The following is an 18,137-nucleotide window of genomic DNA, read 5'->3' as shown; positions in this document are numbered from 1 at the left end:
AAAAAAAAAATAAATAAATAAAATAATATATATATATATATATATATATATATATATATATACATATACATCTATATATATAACCCATTCTGCAAGAATATCAGTTCAGTTTCTTTCATAGTGCAGTCCAGTTAGCCAGGCATCGAGGACACCTCCCTTTTGCTTGCTTTCTTTCTCTCTCTTCCAGCCTCACCACTGTCCCTCTACTCACCTTTGGTTTAAACATTGTTCTCTGACAGTGACAAATTTATCTCTCCATCATGTTAACGGTGTTCTGTTCAGATTTCACACCTGCAAATTTAAAGTTTAAGGTCCATTGGAAACGCTTCTATAGTAAGTGACTATAAAGTAGGAACGAACACAGTGATGTTTTCCTGCTTTCAATTTTGGAATTAATTTTAGACGGAAAATGAAACCAAAAGAGGACGACTGGAAAGTTTTAACAATGCCCTCCGTACCCGGCAGCAGATCTTAAATCGCTTCACCCCTCCCCGCCTCCCCGCCTCTTCCAAATTCTCCGTCTCATCGACCCTCTCTAGCCCCCTTCCCCCAACATCCCTCCTGCCTTCAGGACTCGAGCTCTAGTTAAAGACTTTTTAATAGCTTCCTTTTCTAAACAAACCAACTACCAGAGAAGCAGATAGCATCTCGTGCATGCAGTGCCTCCTTGAGGTCGTTCGTGAAAGCTGTAGCGGCGGAAGCAGCAGAAATTCAGACCGGCATAAACAGAGACGCTCTCATAACGTCGTGCACAAAATGCTGCTGTGTTGAGTTCCCAGCACTAGATGGCATTGGCAGTGTGCTGTATCTCTCTGCTCTTCAAGTTACCAACCAACACAAACAGTGTCCCAACGCCGACTTCCTGCGTCGTGTGCAGCCCTGACTGTATTGCATGAAAATCTATATTTGAGATCATGCTTTTTTTGCTCAACAGTTCTGCACGCTTACAGAGGCAAATTAACATCAGCCAGTTGTTTTAGGCAAGACGCTTTCTGACCAGTTTTGCAAGTACATTCAAGTTTCTGTTGGCCGCCTGCTGAGAACGGAGAAGCAAAGCTTAGTTTGCACATTTAAAACAGAATCCTACTTTTGGGAAAAGTTCCTTCTTAATGAACTTTTTATGATTTACAAACAGTGAAAAGTTCAAAACATGGCCCTTGCGAACATTAGTGCAGAGCAACATCGCATGTGTCATGGAGCGGCTTTGAAGCAGACCACAATGTAAAACAAAACTAAAAGGTTCTGCAAATGTCTGCAAGTCAAAACCAGAAATTACTGGCCGAGAATAAAATAAGCGAACGAATGTGATCTCAGAGCAAAGCTCGCCGGAGCTGCAACGTAGGGACAGACTAAAGAGTAAAAACCCTAGAAGTGCTGACAAAATGTGTTCCAAAAAAAAGTAATAAACCAGAAAAAAGGGGTCAGCTTACAAAACCCACTCATTCTGACATCTGTAACCTAAAAAAAAATCCTCTCCAAATGCATCAGGTAAGTGAAAAAAAAAAATTACTCAGTTTACACCTTTTCTGCCTTCCTGTTTGTCTCAGATGGCGTCCTGTGGTAATGCGTCTGTATTCTGTGGTTTTTCTGAGAAGTGCATCTCAGAAAATACTTTGAAACATTATCACTAGTTATGGGATGGCACTGGGAGTGTCTGCAGGGCTTTTGGTAGATCGTGTTTGTCATGAGCTGATAAGATTTCTGCAGATGTAGTGAAAGTCCTCACGTATGACAGCCAGGAAAAGTTTAATGTCTGGCCATTTTGTTTTTTTTTAGGGAGGGCGGGGGGGTTTGCCCTCTGCAAAATGCCAAATGCTCCACTGCACTTAACTCATTTCTTGAATAGCAGCATCCCTCACGTTGTAGCTGCCATGGTAACAGGGGCGTGTTTTCCTGAATAAACTCAGTGGAGCTCCACACCACATCAAAACATGCTGCCGTGATTCAGCCTCCAAGCTCTACAGGGAGTCTAACTATAGCAGACCTAGCTGCTTACAAGGCAGTGTTTGCGCTGGGTTTAATGAATTCCACCTTCCTGTTTGACCTAGTTGGATGAAGTTTTTTCCCCCCCAAGTTTTACCTCCGGGGACTTACCAGCACCAGACGTGCGCCGTGCAAGTGTGCGTTCACCCTCCTAGCAAAGATGTAGAAACGTGAAGCGCTGGCTTTGTTGTTTTTAAAGGATTGTTCGTCAGAGTAGCGGTCCTGCTGGGGCGAGGGGGATTACAGTGACGGAGGCTCCACAGCTGGAACACATTAACTCCACGCATGATGAGCGCACTCGGCTACACACAACACGGTGATGTCATTTTCCTCAGAGGTTCGGGCTCACTCGCAGTTTAAATCCAGTTACTCACATGCAGAACCCGGTAACCACATGTACATCATGTAAACACAGAAAAAAAAAAAAAAAAAAAAAACACAGTTGTGTTTTCATGCTCATTGATTTTGCTCAGCAGGGGTAATTTAGAGGAGCACATTTTATTTATGTTGATGTTTTTCTTCAGATTGGACAGTGCCCTGACTTTTTTGTGTTCTTTTTCTCACACTTACATATTTCAAATCAGGTTGACAAAGTCAATATGAGGAATATCCATTTACAAATTAGTTTTATTGTTATTATTATTATTATTTTTTTTTTTTGCAAGAAAACAGCTATCCAAACTAACAACTAACAACTATGTGGAAAAAAAGTGATCTTCCACAACACCTGATAAGGGGGCTTTGCCACCCTCTGCAACCAAGCACTTGTGATAAAATGGAAAGGTTTCTTTTTAGATTCCTGTTGAGGAATGTCGGCCTTTTATCGAGTTTGTGGCACAAATGGCCTTGATTTACCAGTAGCTTGACAGAAAGAAAGACAAGGAAGACATGCTGCAAATGGGTTGGGGTCAGAAATCAAAGCCAGTGCTCTTGCTGTAAACGCAGAATTGTTTTAATCCACTCATTGTATAAATAAAATGTGAGAGTTTCTTTTTTTTTCTTTTGTAGCACCTCATACTGCTGTTCATGTAAGTTTAAGGTTTATATTGCATGTCGTTCTTATCGCCAGTGGTAGGCGGTAATATACTCACTGACAAATGCTCATAATCAGCAGTGGTATTTAAAATGATATATTTATGCACGGCAGTAGTATGACTCAGGAAGATTTATAGACATCTTATAAACCCTCAGATCTAACCTTAAGTGATGATCTCACTGAAACACTAAAGTCTGGGAAGGCGTGAAGCTTGGTACAGACAAGCTGACATCCTTTTCACGTCCTTCTGACCTGACTTTGCTCTATTTTATGCTACATAAGAGTTTTAAGGTGGGATGTTTCTGTTCCTGTCAAAGACTCATTATTGTCAGCCCTTCCTCTTCCAACTACAATTACCAAGAGGAGAGGATTTTCTTTTAAGGGTTAAAGTTAAAGCCAAATACGATAAACAGAATTTCCATAAATTAAATGTTTGACATAAAACACACCTTAAACAAGCACTATTGTGTTTTTAAACCATTTTCAGACACGGCCTGACAGGATTTCTATGTCAGCTGGTCTTCTGGATGTGCCGTAAAGTGATTTTTGGTCTCTCAAGCTGCTGTCATCGTGATTTAAAGAGCTGCGTAAAAGCACTTTAAGCACTCTTCCACTCAGGATAAGCTTCTTGGTAATTCTTTTAAAATGGCCATTATTAGTCATTATCAAGGCTCTGCCAAAGTCTTATAGTTTTCCTTTGGATAATGGCAGTCTTTTGTCTCTAGATGAAAGTGGCAAAAATAAAAATAAAGCTTTAAAATTCTTTCAGAAAGCCTGGGAAAAACAACGACCACATACAGTAAATCCGGTTGAAAACGTCCCCGCTCTCGTACCGTTTGAGCGTTTTACGACATTTTCGATTCCGGCCAAGAACATAGTTGCAGCAGCCCATACGATAATGGTGCCATGTGTTTGGAAACGGTGCGAAGGCAGGCGGGGTGAATCGGTGTATGAGCTCAGGACAGCTGTGCAACATGGGCACATTGCTGGAAACCGGAGGGCACGTTGGCGTGGGCATGTCTGCATGACGGGACCATTGTGGAAACCTGGCGTAGAAACAAAAGCCCATTTCTGTGGCTCCAGTGTGTAAACGCCGCCGCTATGAGGGCATGTTGCACTGAGTGGCTCTCAGTGAAGGGCAGTGCATGTAGAAGGAGGAGAGGCCGATGGTGGGAACAGTTAATGTTTGTCTTTTGTGCACTTCACAGGCTGCGCGGGACATGTTCTCTGTCATCTCCTGCTAAGTGGGCCGTGTTTGTTAACAGCACCGTGTGGGAGGGAGGGCTGAAACGCTCCATGTCTTCACTCTGGTGCCTCTTTCTGTTTGTACATTTGTGTTTATTTGCTGTTTATATATAGCTGTGTAAAGTATTATAATAATGAAGATGTCAGTGGGTGGTGGGTGGGATCTCGCACAGCGCTGTCATGGAGCCGAGGAGCTTAATAATGACCTAACGGCGTCTCCATGGTTACCCCACTCTGTGTTGTGACACCGAGAAAGTGCAAAACTCAGGAGCTCCACATTTCATTTATCGTAGACCCGAATGTAGAAACTTTATTACACATGTAGGGAACTCAGTTAATCATAAAATAGTGACTCAAGGGTTTTATCTGATAGTTTGGAGTGGCTTCATAGACACCAAATGAATTTCTCCTCTTACATTTATCCGTTTGATTCATAGCTTGGAGAAGCTATTCCGGTGCAAAAGTTGTAAGCAACTCCCAATTTCTTACAGAGTGAGAGGGATTTAAAATCTGTTGCTGAATTCTGATTTCTGTAACGTTTTAAATTTCCAATACCAGTTTTAGCCAGTTCGGATTCACATTTAACATATAAACATTCGACATATGGGTCTTGCTTTTTGCTCATGTATAATTATATATTATTTATGTTTGGATCAGAGCTGACATCGCACTGCCAGTTAGCAAATATTTTGAAGACAATGGCGTATTATGAGATTCCTGATCTATCTATTTTATGTAAGCATTTAGCACACATAATGAGCCTCAATGTGGATGTTGTAGAGGATGTATGTACTTGCTCCAAATCTGAGATTTTCCCCAAAAATTGTCAACATCGCCATATTTTTAACATGTTCCATGAAGGAGAGAGATCAAAAGGATAAAACAGAGCAACTTTTTTGCTGGAGAGTTTTTCTCTCTACCTCTTCCACATCCTAATAAAACTTCAGACTCATCTCAGTTTGAACATATTTTTAGAGAAATTCTGTAGCAATTCTTTTGAAATACTTTTGCACATCTTTCATGTTTTTTTCTGACTTTGGTTTTAAAATAAAATAGCTAACTTTGAGCCTTTTTTCACTCAGTAAGAACATGTTCCTGGTGGCGTCCACTGATTTGAAGCCCTCCCGAATTTGTATTTTTCCAAGTCTGCTAGCCCTTAATCAGGATTGGTCGAGTTGAAAATGGTCAATTTCCGATCAGCAGAATATTTTTCGATTCTATTTTTTCATGTAATTATTCACGCAGGTCCCCTGCATGTATTTAAGTTTTCCTTCAAGGTTTTTGTGATCAATATGATCCAGAATCTCTTGCAAAGACTTCATCAAAATACCAGTGCAAACATGCTAAAAGCTTTTCAGCTACTATAATGAGTGTTTGATTGTTGCATTGTCAACAATCACTCTCTGCGGCACATGAACAGTATCTGAAAGCATCATATTAAATACATTTAAGAAACATTTTTAACCCAATCAAGTAACTATGTTACCTTCAGTTGTTATAGAAACGCTACATATGTCAAATATAGTTTGGTCTTTGTCTCTTTAAGAAGCTCCTACTCCATCACAACAATGCTACTCCATTATACAACCATTCTTGGGAGCATCGGACTGAGACAAATCAGCAGGTCTATGAGAGGTCTTCTGTTTCTGTAGCTCTCTGGTGCTTTCCCTTTCAGCTGCTTGCAGTTTGTTTCATTTTCACCGATGCAACTCATTTTGAGAGTTGTTGCAATAAAAGCAATACAGTCGCTGAAATAGAAACTCTTTGGCAGTTTTTGGTCAACTGATAAGTGGCTCAGCCTCTCTCTGACAGCTAGCTGAAGTGCTGCTCTGCGCCTCATGTCCAGCCAATCCAGAGGCTTTACTTTAGCTTTTTAATGACATTTTTGTGAAAATGCATGATGGAAAACCGTAATACAATTATACCTTTAGTCTAATTTTGAAAAAAGGAAAAGTGAAAATATTTTTCCGCCTACATGTCACAACCACATTTTGTTATCTATTTTATTAAGGTTTTATGTGATTGACCAACACGAAGTGTTGCATAACCTTGAAGGGGAAGTAAAATGATACACGGGTTTCAACAATTAATAGAAAAGAAAAGGAAAAACCTGGAAAGCATGAGCTGCAGGTCCACTCCTTCCAGCACATCTAGACACTAAAATTCTCCTTGGATCCCATTTAAGGGTATCAGAGTAAAAGAGGCTGTGCAGAAATGCAAACCAGAGTTGTTGTTGTTTTTTTTTTAATACATATCCTGGAAATCATGGGCATATATAATGTCACTTCGCAACTGTGAAGAAGGGCAAAGGCAGAGTCAAATACACAAAAGTGGTTAAAAAATTAATATAGGCAAAAATACAGAGGAAAAGATGGCTGAACCGTTTGCTGGTAGAAACAAAGACAAACTGGTATTGAAGGAAGAGAACACACTCACCAAATAAACACAGGAGGAGGAAAAGATGATTGTGAGCAGGTGCTTCCAATCAGGCTGGCTGGAGACGAGCCAGAAGCAGAGAGAGGTGGAGCAAATCAAAGCTGCCATGTAGCGTCATTTCAGATCAGGGCTCTTCAAATCCAGGCTGCGCTGTCTGGTGTCCTGCAACCGTTAATGTGTCCTTGGTCCAACACACCTGAATCAAATGGCCGAATTATATCCTCAGCATGTAGTCAGGATCTCCATGACCTTCTCGTGACCTCATTATTCAGCTCAGACACATCCAAAAGTTGCAGGACACTGGGCCTCGAGGATTGGAGTTGAAAACCACTGTTTTAGATCCCAGTGGTTTAAGCAAATATATCAAGGTCTGTTAAACTAAATTCAAAGCAAAAACCTGGCTTGCATTAATCCTTAAAAAAAGAAAAAAAAAGGTCTTTACTTTGTTCTGTTTGTAGTTCAACAAGGACAGCTGGCGCAGAATAAAAGGGGATTTTATGATGACAGATACTTCAAATTGAGAAATGTTTGCTTCTGGGAACGCTCCCCTTTTCTTTTCGTTCAGCCGCAGTCAGTGAAATAAAGCAACACCAGATGTTTTGAAGACATGAGAAAAATCAGAGTCACTCGGAGATATCACGAGCGACGCAACGGAATTTGAATGCATGCAGGACGTCGTCGGTCTTCCTGCGGCTTATCTTCATGCTCAGGCAAAGTCTGAATGATTTCAAATGCGAGGCTCCGCAGGGCTAACACGCCACATGCACGCCTCATCCGCGAGGCCACCCACTCCACTCTCTCCATCCGCTTTCTGTTCCTAAACTTTTCATTCTCTCGCACTTCGCTGCAACAGGACGGACTGCGGCAAAATCATAACACACAAAGCAATCAGCCAGGGTACGCGTTATTTAGCCGAGCAGCCGCAGCTTTGCAGAATTTTTGCTGGAAGCTCTTAAGAGCAAAACCCACAACGGCCCAAACAAACAAACGGAGCTGAGACTGAAAAGTGTTGGCGTAGTCGGGGAAGCAAATGGAGAGAGATGTAGCTGCAGCAGTATGGAAATCAGAAAAAATAATGCTGGTTTGGGTGTGTGTGTGGAAGTCTGCGTGTGCGTGTGCGTGTGTGTGTGTGTGGCGGCTGGTTCTGGTCAGCTGATGGGTTTTGCTGAGTGCGATTTGTTGGATGTGCCTGGCTTCGGCTGAACCTCACACAGCTGCAGTCAGTGTGTGTGTTGGAGGACGAAAATGAGAGCAAGAGAGAGAGAGAACACAAGAAGGGAAGAGAAAGAGAGAGAGAGAGAGAGAGAGAGAGACATGCAGGGCTGCCAGTGTGTCAGCTCAGCAACAGCAACATTAGGAGCTGCAGGCTGAAGCAGAGCAGCTTTGGGAAAACCTCCCCAAGTTTTCAGAGCAGGACTGCTTGAAATGACAACCACAGGGCCTTGATGGAGCTCTGGGTGTCTCACTTCTAGAGGAGAACACATCAACTCTGGCGGGACCGGAGGCCTGAGCCGACGCCGGTTTCCGATAGACGAGGCTGAGCTCATCCGGAGCGGATCGGGGTTGGACTCGGAGGCCGCGGCGTTGGAGAATGGGGTGCTCGGCCAGTGTGGTCTTGCTGCTTCGCTCGGTGGGCGGAGCCGACTGTGGTCACATATGTTCACGGCAGGACCAGGGGTCAGTGGAAGCTGCGACTCCCACTTTGGAGGGTTACATCTCCACCAGTTCGCCTCTGACCATCGTTATAATGGTAACCAACGCCGCTGCGTCTGTGGCTTCCCATTAAGTGCGAAATGCATGTGCGGATGAGCTGCCATTGTGCTGGAAAGGAAGCAATTGCGTGCAAAACAAAAAAGCAGCTAAAAAGTACGTTAAAGTGTGCAGGTTTGTGTTAAGTCATGCGTTTTTGGCTTTCTGCATTTTGTTTTACCTTCCCGTGTTGAAATTTAGGGGTTTTTTTATTGCTGAGGCTGACAAATGAGCAATGGCTTGAGGAGGCCATTAAGTTTCACAGCTGAGAAAGAGGCAAAGAGACGGAAATGGAAGAAGGAGAGTGGAGTGGGGTGGTGGGGTCAGACATGAGGAATCTGGTTTCTGTGGGAAAAAAGCTCTTTTCTTTGCATTTGGCCTGAAGTGAAAAGGAAAAAAAGAAGAAAAGAAAATGTTATTTGATTTTAACTTAAGCATTCGGTTGGATGAAAAGTGTTTCACTGAATATATGAATGAAACGTTTACACAGTTGATGAATGGATTATGTAAAAGTACACATGTTTCTCCTCACTATCTTCTCTCTTCAGGACAGAGTTTCCTGTCAGCCATCTGTAACAACTATTCTTAGCCAGACGTTTTCTTTTTTTAATTCCAAGAAATCCTACTTTCTGTACGCCAAGTGGAAAAAATGTTTGAGTCTTGGCAGTAAGGAGATCTTTACAGTCGCCCCTTTTGTCTCCCCTAACTCCCCTTCCTTCCCTCCTTAAATCTTGTCGTCTTCGGTGCCCAGTTACTGGCTCCTGCGCGAGGCAAGAGAGCGAGATCCACTCCAAAATCATATTAGCATGTGGACTCAGCTGATCCTTTTAGCTCATGGAACAATTGAGCACAGAGTGTCTGTTTTTCAGAGTTTAAAAACAAAAAACATAGGCATTTCCTTTGCAACAAAAAGTGCATCAGTCAGTGTTTGTATTTTGTTTTAATTGTGTTGCATTTTTAATATGACCAAGATGTTTTATTCTTTCATTACATTCTGATGTGTAGGGTATTTTAAAGCCGTGTGGTAAAATTACTGGGACTTCCCCCATGGGACCTCAGCGACCTGCGTGAGGTCAGGACTTAACAAAAGTCCCACATCCTTCTTGGATGACCGGGGCGATCCACTGAAGAGGGAGCTTGTCATGTTTCATTCAGGGCGTGCAAAACCTTTGGCTCAAATATGGAGCAAACCAGTTCAAAAAAAAAAAAGCCTCTTTGGTTGAATCAGTCCAAGCTGTGCATGTGGCGGCGTACCAGCTGTTGCTCACATTTTCCCTCAAAGGAGAATAGAGATGCGTTGGACAGGGCGAGATTCTAGCTCCGTGGCTTCACAAAGCATCTTTGTGCGGCGCTGCTCTTCTGCACGGGTGAATCCCGCAAACAATTTTCCCACCAATTAGCCTGAAAACCTCAGGTTGGTCTTTCGGGGGCTCATAAGCGGCGGTGATAAATCTCATGTGACTCTATTAGTATCGGTTTAACTCATCCTCCCGCCGCGTTCGGCCGCCAGATGTTTCTCTTGGCCACCTCGCTTCGCACACATTTGTTTTGGTCGTGTGCACCCACAGTGCCGAGTGTTGTAGTCCGCTTCCTGGATCTTGTTCACTGGAAGAGAGTCAAGAGCTTCGTCGTTGGCCAGAGAGTTTGTTTCTTTGATCTGACCCAAAGTTTGTTTGCACTTCAGCGCCTCTGCAAACAAGTCGGACTTTTCGAGCAAATATCCCGAGTCTGACTCAACAAGACCAGAGTAAGCGCGCGCTAACAGTAATTGTCTCGTCCTTATTAAGAGTTTCTTGTTTTTTTTATTTTTTTTGTTACAAATGGAAGCGGATTGTAAAACTGATGGATTTTGGTTTGTCACTAGGTTTGAGCATTGTCCCTCAGAAAGTTGGAAGATTGTGTGACTTGCAGAGAAAAACAGACATAGACATCTGAAGTTGCTTTTGAAGGAACGTTTTTCCAGCATATTGCATTTGAGGCCTCCTTATTACAATTCACACACTCTTGACCGCTTGGTGAAGATGCACCAACATTATATAATGATCTTCCAGATCAAAATCAAACCTTTAAAACATTTCGATTGCGCACATAATTTATGAGCATGCTTGTAGTTTGAGTGTGATGATGGTTTAAGTGGTTTGGGTCACATGCATTCTGGTCGATGCACGATGGCTTGTTGAATATTAAAAGAATGAAAATGAAATGCAATTGAAAATGTCATTAAAATAAAATAAAAATTAATAGTTAAAAAAGTTTTTCTTTTTTTTTTTCTTTTTATCACATCTGTCAACATGGAGGACAATGAAAAAAGTCATCTGCAACCTCCAGTGATACATAGAGTTAAATATTCCAGATCTTCCTTGGAAAAGCACCTTGGGGGATTTGATAAAAGGACAGAAGCCACTTGCACTTTCTAGTCATACTTATCGCTCTGAGCTCCTTGTAGTGGAAGCACATTCGTCCAGTCGCACTAACGAATGTGCAGACACATCGATGTGCAGATCTGTAGGCAGTTTGGGGTGAAGTGCTTTGCCCAGCAGCACATTAGCATGTGTCAGAAGGAATCTGAAGTCAAGCTCATAACTTTCGGATTGAAAGACAAATATTCTGGAGGCTGGAGCAAACATCTGAAAAAACAAACAAAAAAACAAACAACAACAACAAAACACAATGTTGTCCAAATCATATTTGCGTAACATAAACAATGGATTGCATGTCCGTTTCTCAGTCAGCTCAGGTCACATTTCCCTGGAAACCACTTATGAGTTGTTTGCTGTTAATTGTGATCGTCGGATATGTAAGGCGCCATGATCTTTGTGGAAAGGTCGACCTCACTGATGGTGACTTTTCTAATAATTAGCCATTTTTTTAAGCTAGGAAAATGCAAAAATTTATTTGCAAAGGCAAAGAAGGGAATTCCAATGGAATCTCTCCTGTTCCCAGACGAACTTCTGATACAAACGTCTCTGTTGGTTTTAATTTACTTTTCTCGTTTTATTTCTATTAAACAACTCTTGCAGCCTTTCGGGACTTTACTTGCATACAAATTATAACTGCCTTTGCCTCGTTAGTTTTTTAGCAATTTCAATTAACAGTTGCAAAAGCTCCTCAGTCTGTTTCTCTCCTGTTGGACGGGAACTTCAGGCGTGTGACTCTCCATCAGTTTCAGAGTTTTCACCCTGCGTTGCTTTAATGATATGAAGCAGATGTTTTCTGTCTGGGATCTGCTCGTCTCTGCTGTCTCAGCAGCTGCCTTTGCCCTCTTCTGTCTTCCGCTATTAGTCCACGTCAATCTTCTGCAATATTTCCCTTTTTCCACGCTCCCTCTCTCCCTCTGTCGCCTTCATTTTTTTATCCTCTAATAGGATGTAAAGCTCCTAAATCTTTGCTTGAGAACGACGAGTCTTTCTTAGCCGTCTGTGTTTTCACGACTCCTGTTTAATCTCTTTTCTCTTCTAATTTCGGACAGACCGCTTTGCTCCCAGCTATCCTCGTCGATAGTCACGCTGTGAGCCGGCAGTCTGCTGCTCTGTTCGTGTCCTCCGTGCAGCTGGAGCTTTGCATCAGCCACACCCAGCCTGCCTCACCCCTGCTGGGAGGGAGGAAGGAGACAGGACGGAGGAGAGAGGATAAAAGGGGATGTTTAACAGGATGAGAACAGGGGAACGGGGTGGACATAGAGAGAGAGGTATCAAAGAGAGAGAGAGAGAAAAAAAACAACCTGAAGGCTGTTGAGGATGTTTGATGAGATGTGGGAGCTGCTGAGGAGAGGCAGAGATGGGCGGAGCCGGCTGGGGGAGAGCAGAGGAAAGGATGGAGGAGGAGGAGGAGGATGAAGAGCGGCTGCAGATACTGAATAGACGTTAATGACTGAATTGATGAGAGGACAGTTTTAAAAGACGAGTCTTATGAAACAGATTCCACAGGGGTTTCACTTCATAAATCTTTTTTTTGTTTTGTTTTTTGTTTTTTTGCTGTTATTGTTTCCCCCAGTGGACAAACGTTGGCATATAGTTCAACTTTCTCATCTTGAATGGATGTGACTCGTGTCGGGTGAAGGCTGAAAACGCAGCAGACCTCACGTTTAATGGTAAAGATGCATAAAAAAAAAATAAAAAAAACGTGAAACATATTGACCTTCTCTTGTGTTGCCATTTAATCCTACATTTAAAGATTTGGTCCAGCTCTCTGTCTGTCAGCTGGACAGGGTTTATAAATCTCTCTTAACATCCTCCTCACATTTCAAGTCACTGCACTTGACTGTAGATACGGAAAGTTTAGGTTTCATTTTGCTAATGAATTTCTTTAGCTCTTCAAGTTATTTGATTGCACTATGTATAATGCTACTCCATTGCCCTCTCGACACATGAGAGGGAATGAAAGTCCAGGAGAGCCTTACTTCCTGACAATAAGGTGCAAAAGTTGTGAGCAGAGCCGGGATTTGTTCTTATTGCTGCTTTGTGTTGCTTCACCAAAATGATCTGCGTCTCTTTTCCTGCTGCCCTGAAAAGCATCCATCCATCCATCCATCCATTTCCTATATGCACTTAATCCACGACGGGTCGTAGGGAGGCTTGTCTCCAGATGTTAGAGGTTGAGAGCCCACTAGGAAAAGGTCACCAGCTCATCACAGGGCCTCATGGAAAGAGAATAGACAGACAACCATACACGTCAAGCTTATATTTCTTTTCGTTATTGTTATTTTCTGCATTTAGGATTATATTACATCAGACCAATGAAAGTTGATGCTTGTGAATCTTGACAGATGAGCCTCATCAGAGCTCATACTCTTACTGAACTTGACTGTAGCTCTGAATATGATCTAAACACACCACCTCCCTGCGCGGTCTGAAAATAAATATATGAGCATTTGTTGTATCATCAAAAGTTGTTTCCTCTTGTATATTTCTCTGTTCTGCTCGGCGTAGGGAAGTGGGTGCTGGTCTCAGAGCAGCCAAACATGAAACAAGCATCATGCTAGCTGCCGTCAAGTATGGCATGTAGCTCGTGCGTCATATATGTGCCTTTTATTGTGTCCGTGAGCGCTCGTGCATGTGCCGGTGTTTATTTTGGCTCACAGTTGCTGTGACAATACAGCTTCGCTCAGGAAGGTGGCAGTTTGTTTCTGTGTTGCTGCGAATGCCAAGAAAATGTTAAACCAAAAAAACACCAAATGAGATCATCAGTGACGCAGTTAGTATAGCTTTTAATCCAAAGCCTCTACTTTGTTTTTTTTTTTTTCATTCTGTGGCTAATTTATTTAACTCACTTAAACTTTAAAAAGCGATTTGTAGAATCTCTACGATCTGATTGGTTAATGTCTCGCTCAATGGGGACTTTCTTGCCATCTGAGTGTGTGTGTGTGTGTGTGTGTGTGTGTGTGTGTGTGTACGGAGTGTCTGTTGGACAATCACACATCCACTTCCCCTCCATGCACGTGTGCTGAGGCGAGCTCGCACTGAGAGTTAGTTCTGCTTCTGAAAGAGCACATGCCCACAACGTGCGTGTTGTGTAGCTTTTCTTGACTTCAGGTTCTGGAGATGGTTCTCTGAAGGCAGCCGGCAATGAGTTTCAGGAGCAAAATCACCTTCAGGAGGAAAACAAAAAACAAACGAGCACGGGCGGATTTCAACCGGCTCAGCATTGTATGTATTTATGTTCTTTTTTTTCTACTTCTTGTAGCGTTCTTCCTTATTTTTAGACGGATTGAATCACTTTTCCAGGCTGGTAGTTGACCAGCAATTAGTTATAGATCATGTCAGTCATATTTTTTAGTTTTATTTCCTTTGCGGTTTACACACATTTAGTGAGTGTAGTATTTGATTAAACATCTACCATAACGCTGAGCTTGGTTTGTACAGAAACCTACAAGTAGTCCTCTTGCTTTTCTTCGGAAGACCTGCTTCAGTCAATTCAGCTCGACAATAAGCTGTAATTCTTAAATAATCTCCAGTTTTCGAGAAGGGAAATCTAGACTTTTCCCCTGAAACATTTACTGACATGTCACATGAGTGCCACTGAAGTCATAAAGTACAAATAAAATCCTCAAACTTCAACTACACACCTGCTTCTTGCTTTTAGATGTAATCTAATTGCTTCCCCGCCCCATAGAGATCATTTTCATTAACGGTTGTCACTGTTTTTGAAAGGTAAAAGGTTAAAGGTCTTCAATACGTGGCAACATTTAGTATATTAGGTTACAGATCCAACAGTTTTCATAGATTAACAAAGTTCAACAATCAGACAGAAATGAGGAACAAAATCCTTGGCGATAACTGTAAGCAATCACTTTTTTTTTTTTGAAAGTAAATGGAGTAGGTTGAATTTCCTTCCTTGTTAAAAAAACACAAACTATCTTCGGGGCAGAAGTCGTTTTCATCCACGTACGGTCACATCTTTTTTTTGCAGGGAACTAAAACTGTATTTCCATCATTCTGTTGCTATCTGTTTCACTTTTCTGGGCCAGAGGCGGCCGTGAGAGCAGCCAGGCTGTTAGACCTCGCTGTGACGCCCGGGCCACGGCGTAGATGTGAACTGAACTAGCGATCATAACTTCCTCTGGGTTTCTGACCACAACCTGCTGCACCTCTCACTTTGCTGCTGTTGTTGCTGCAGGGCTGCCGCTCTCTGAATGACAGAAGTTGCTGTCCGCTGCTGTAAACATGCCTATAATGCTTGTTTTTTTTTTTTGTTTTTTTTTGTCATGTCACAAGTCCTGGTTTGGTGGCTTACACTTTATTTTTAGATTGATTTGACCTGTAAAAGGAGCAGAAACTGTTGAGTGGCTGGTTTCTTAATGTTGTGTGATTTAATGCATTAGCCTGCTATGATATTAGGAACTGTTATTTATTTATTTAGTGGGAGGAAAACATAACTACTTTGACTGGAAGATAAAGGAAGCTGCCTAATGCGTTAATGTATTGATCTCGTTTGCTTTTGAGCTTCACACTTTTCAGTGGGGTGTTTCAAAAGCTGCGCCATGGCAACAGCTTCACTTCCTCTGCAACTTATTTAGGTCCCTGTGATGTCATGGTAAAACACCTAAAATGTCATGTTCATGGCTATCTGCCATTTTCACACACATATTCCTGCTTGAATCTGGCTGGTGTGTGTACCTGAAATATCACAATAACACCATGAACAGAAAAGTAAATGTTTTTTTTTTTTTTTCATAAACATGTTGAGAGGTTTACTTTACAGGGTATTGCAATTTGTTCCCAAGTGGAGACATTTAGTCAGTTCAGCCATGACGGTGTTAAATACTTCACAATTTATTAATGGATTCTGTTTTGATTATGCCATGCAAAATCAGGAAGCGAGAGTAAAGGTAAAGAATGCATTGCTTGACTGAAGAGTTTGCAAGGTTTTGCCAAACATCTTTCTACCCTGGTTACACATTGTCACTTGGTCATCACTGAACCTTCAAAATACAAATGCATTGCACTTAATAGCATTAGCTAGCTCCATCCCTGTCCATGCAGTTGCTTGTGATGGTGATATGGCACATGCTAACTTTAAAACAATGATAATTCTGATTTATAGAGATAATCTGTTTGTTTTTATATATATATATATATATATATATATATATATATATATATATATATATATATATATATTTTACAATACATTCTATTTCCTGTGGTGCTTTGTCACATTGTATTACATTGTGTTAGCGCCTTACAACAGTAATACTGTACAGCCTTGAACCTTTGCAAACATATTTTTTTGTACTCGTTTAAGGTTTTATGTGATAGACCAGCACAAAGTAGTGCATTATTGTGAAAACAAAGACGCTGTGTATTAAGTTGTTTTTTTTTTCTTCTTGAAAAAAAGAAAAAAAAATCTGAAAATTGTGGTACATATTTGTATCAAGCTGAGCTGAGTGTTTGTGAGACCACTTTTTGCTGCAAGTTTTTTGAGGTATATCTCTTTTTTTTTTTTCTTTGCAAAATACCTCAGTCACACTCGGATTGGTTAGAGAGTGTTTGTAAGCATGATTTATTATTTTTTTTAAATCTGGCCACAGTTTTACTAATGATTGGTCTGCACATAAATAAACTTTGAGTTAAACCTTCTGTTGTATCTCTGGCTGCATGCTTAGGGTTGCTGTCCTGTCAGAGTCTTTTGCAGCTTCCACTTTACCTTGATCCTGCCCACACCAGTCGGCTGCTCTCAAGTCACTTATCGGCATCGGAGCGTAGAGGACCCAACAAAAATACGTTCTATACTTTTTATATATTTGCATTTGTAAAAATTGTTGAAAAACATTTTCCTCCCTTTTCACAATATGATGCACAAAATTATGATGAAAGTCGTATTAAAATAACATACTCTGCTCTATCATCTATTCTGTTGTGCTGCATTGCACCATGCGGCACAGGGTTGCTTCAGATTGGATAGCTACATGATATCTTGTAAGATGCCGTGATTTATAGTGTTCAGATCAAACACACGTCCAAAATTTAATTTTGCCCATTTCCTCTTTCTCCATTTGCAGCAGGAGAAGCCGAAGCTGATCGATCCTCTTGACTATGAGGCCGTCATCTCTGAACTTTGGGAGGAGCTGAAGGAGGACCCGCTCAGAGAGCTGCTCCTCTTCCCCGACAATGATTTCTCGGTAAGTGAAAGTTTTCGTGGAGAAATCAATCTGTAGGGTTCCTATCTGCATTCAGACTTTATAGAGTCATTGGCACACAAGGCTACACGAAACCTTTCTGTTGCGTCTGCCCTTTTTAGACTGACGATTTGGATGTTAGAAAATAATTGGGTTTGTTGTTGGACATTTGTCAAAATGTTTCATCTGAACCCCGGCTAGCTTAACTCAGCATTTCCCGACAACATAGCCGCAACAAAAAACGCTCTTGGCTGATCGAGTGAGTCAGTTGTTGAGCTGGAGCTCCTGGAAAATTTCAGATCTGCTTCGTAAAAAGTTATTTACTTATTTAAAATTAGCATTAAATATTGCTGGGAGTTGGCAGGACGTTTTTGTTCGTCTATAGCAATGAAACCAAAAGATTGTAAATGAAATTGACCGTGACAGACTTATTATTAAAAGGCACTGTGTGTTACTTTCCAGCTCATTATAGAAGCCAATCATTTACACACACTAATCATGCATGTAGAGGCTTACAGTCTTTCCAATCACTCAATAGCTCATTCTCTTAGGCTCTCCTTTAGCTCTTTGTTCATTAGCACCTTCATTACTATGCTAATGCTTTGCTGCAGATGTGCATCAACTGCACAATAAAATGGCCTCATTGGCTGCTTGTGGTTCAGGGTTTCATTTGCTTTTGACCCCAGAACTGAAGATTTTTTTTTTTTTTTATGTCTTTGGTGGTTGCCAGCTTCATTTGGCAGCAAAGCAATCTTCTCTGATTTTTATGTCTGCAGTGTGCTGTCAGTGTTCCTTCTTATAAGTCAAAGTGGCTTGCCAGAGTATTAATCAAGGAGAAGGTATTTACTAGCTCTGCTCTTTTGCTAAATCACTGGAGAAATAAAAATTGTTGCCAGCTGACTGCACAGCATCTAAATCATGGTTCGAACGTTGGTGCTGATTGGGTTTTATTCCTTTTTCTGCATTGGCAGGCTTGTAAAAAAATGTATCAAAGCAATTTAATCTGGTTATTGATGTGCGTTTGAGATTTGATGTTTAGTTTATGGAAAAGGAAATTGACTTTTTCTAATT

General features: G+C 41.4%; 1 protein-coding gene across 3 annotated transcripts in view; it reads left to right on the top strand.

The window, feature by feature from the left end:
* Positions 1-17,120, top strand: part of LOC106935774 (dedicator of cytokinesis protein 10-like) — a 41,940-nt gene extending 24,820 nt beyond the window's left edge. The window contains exons 1-2 of one of the 3 annotated variants that reach the window (XM_015016442.1): positions 5,567-8,450; positions 16,950-17,120. In XM_015016442.1, the coding sequence (XP_014871928.1) occupies positions 8,292-8,450; positions 16,950-17,105 (315 nt within the window). In that variant the 5' untranslated portion in view covers positions 5,567-8,291 and the 3' untranslated portion in view covers positions 17,106-17,120. Of the gene's footprint in view, positions 1-5,566; positions 8,451-13,846; positions 14,095-16,949 lie in introns of those variants that run through there. The other 2 variants (XM_015016444.1, XM_015016443.1) reach the window with 2 other exon arrangements.
* The last annotated feature ends 1,017 nt before the right edge of the window (positions 17,121-18,137 follow it).

This window comes from Poecilia latipinna, unplaced genomic scaffold (genome assembly GCF_001443285.1).
Source record: "Poecilia latipinna isolate Pla-1442-1.1 unplaced genomic scaffold, P_latipinna-1.0 Scaffold2020, whole genome shotgun sequence".
In the NCBI taxonomy this organism is placed as follows: Eukaryota; Metazoa; Chordata; class Actinopteri; order Cyprinodontiformes; family Poeciliidae; genus Poecilia; species Poecilia latipinna.
The sequence above is the reverse complement of the archived record's forward strand: the minus strand, read 5'-3'. Positions and strand labels throughout refer to the sequence as shown.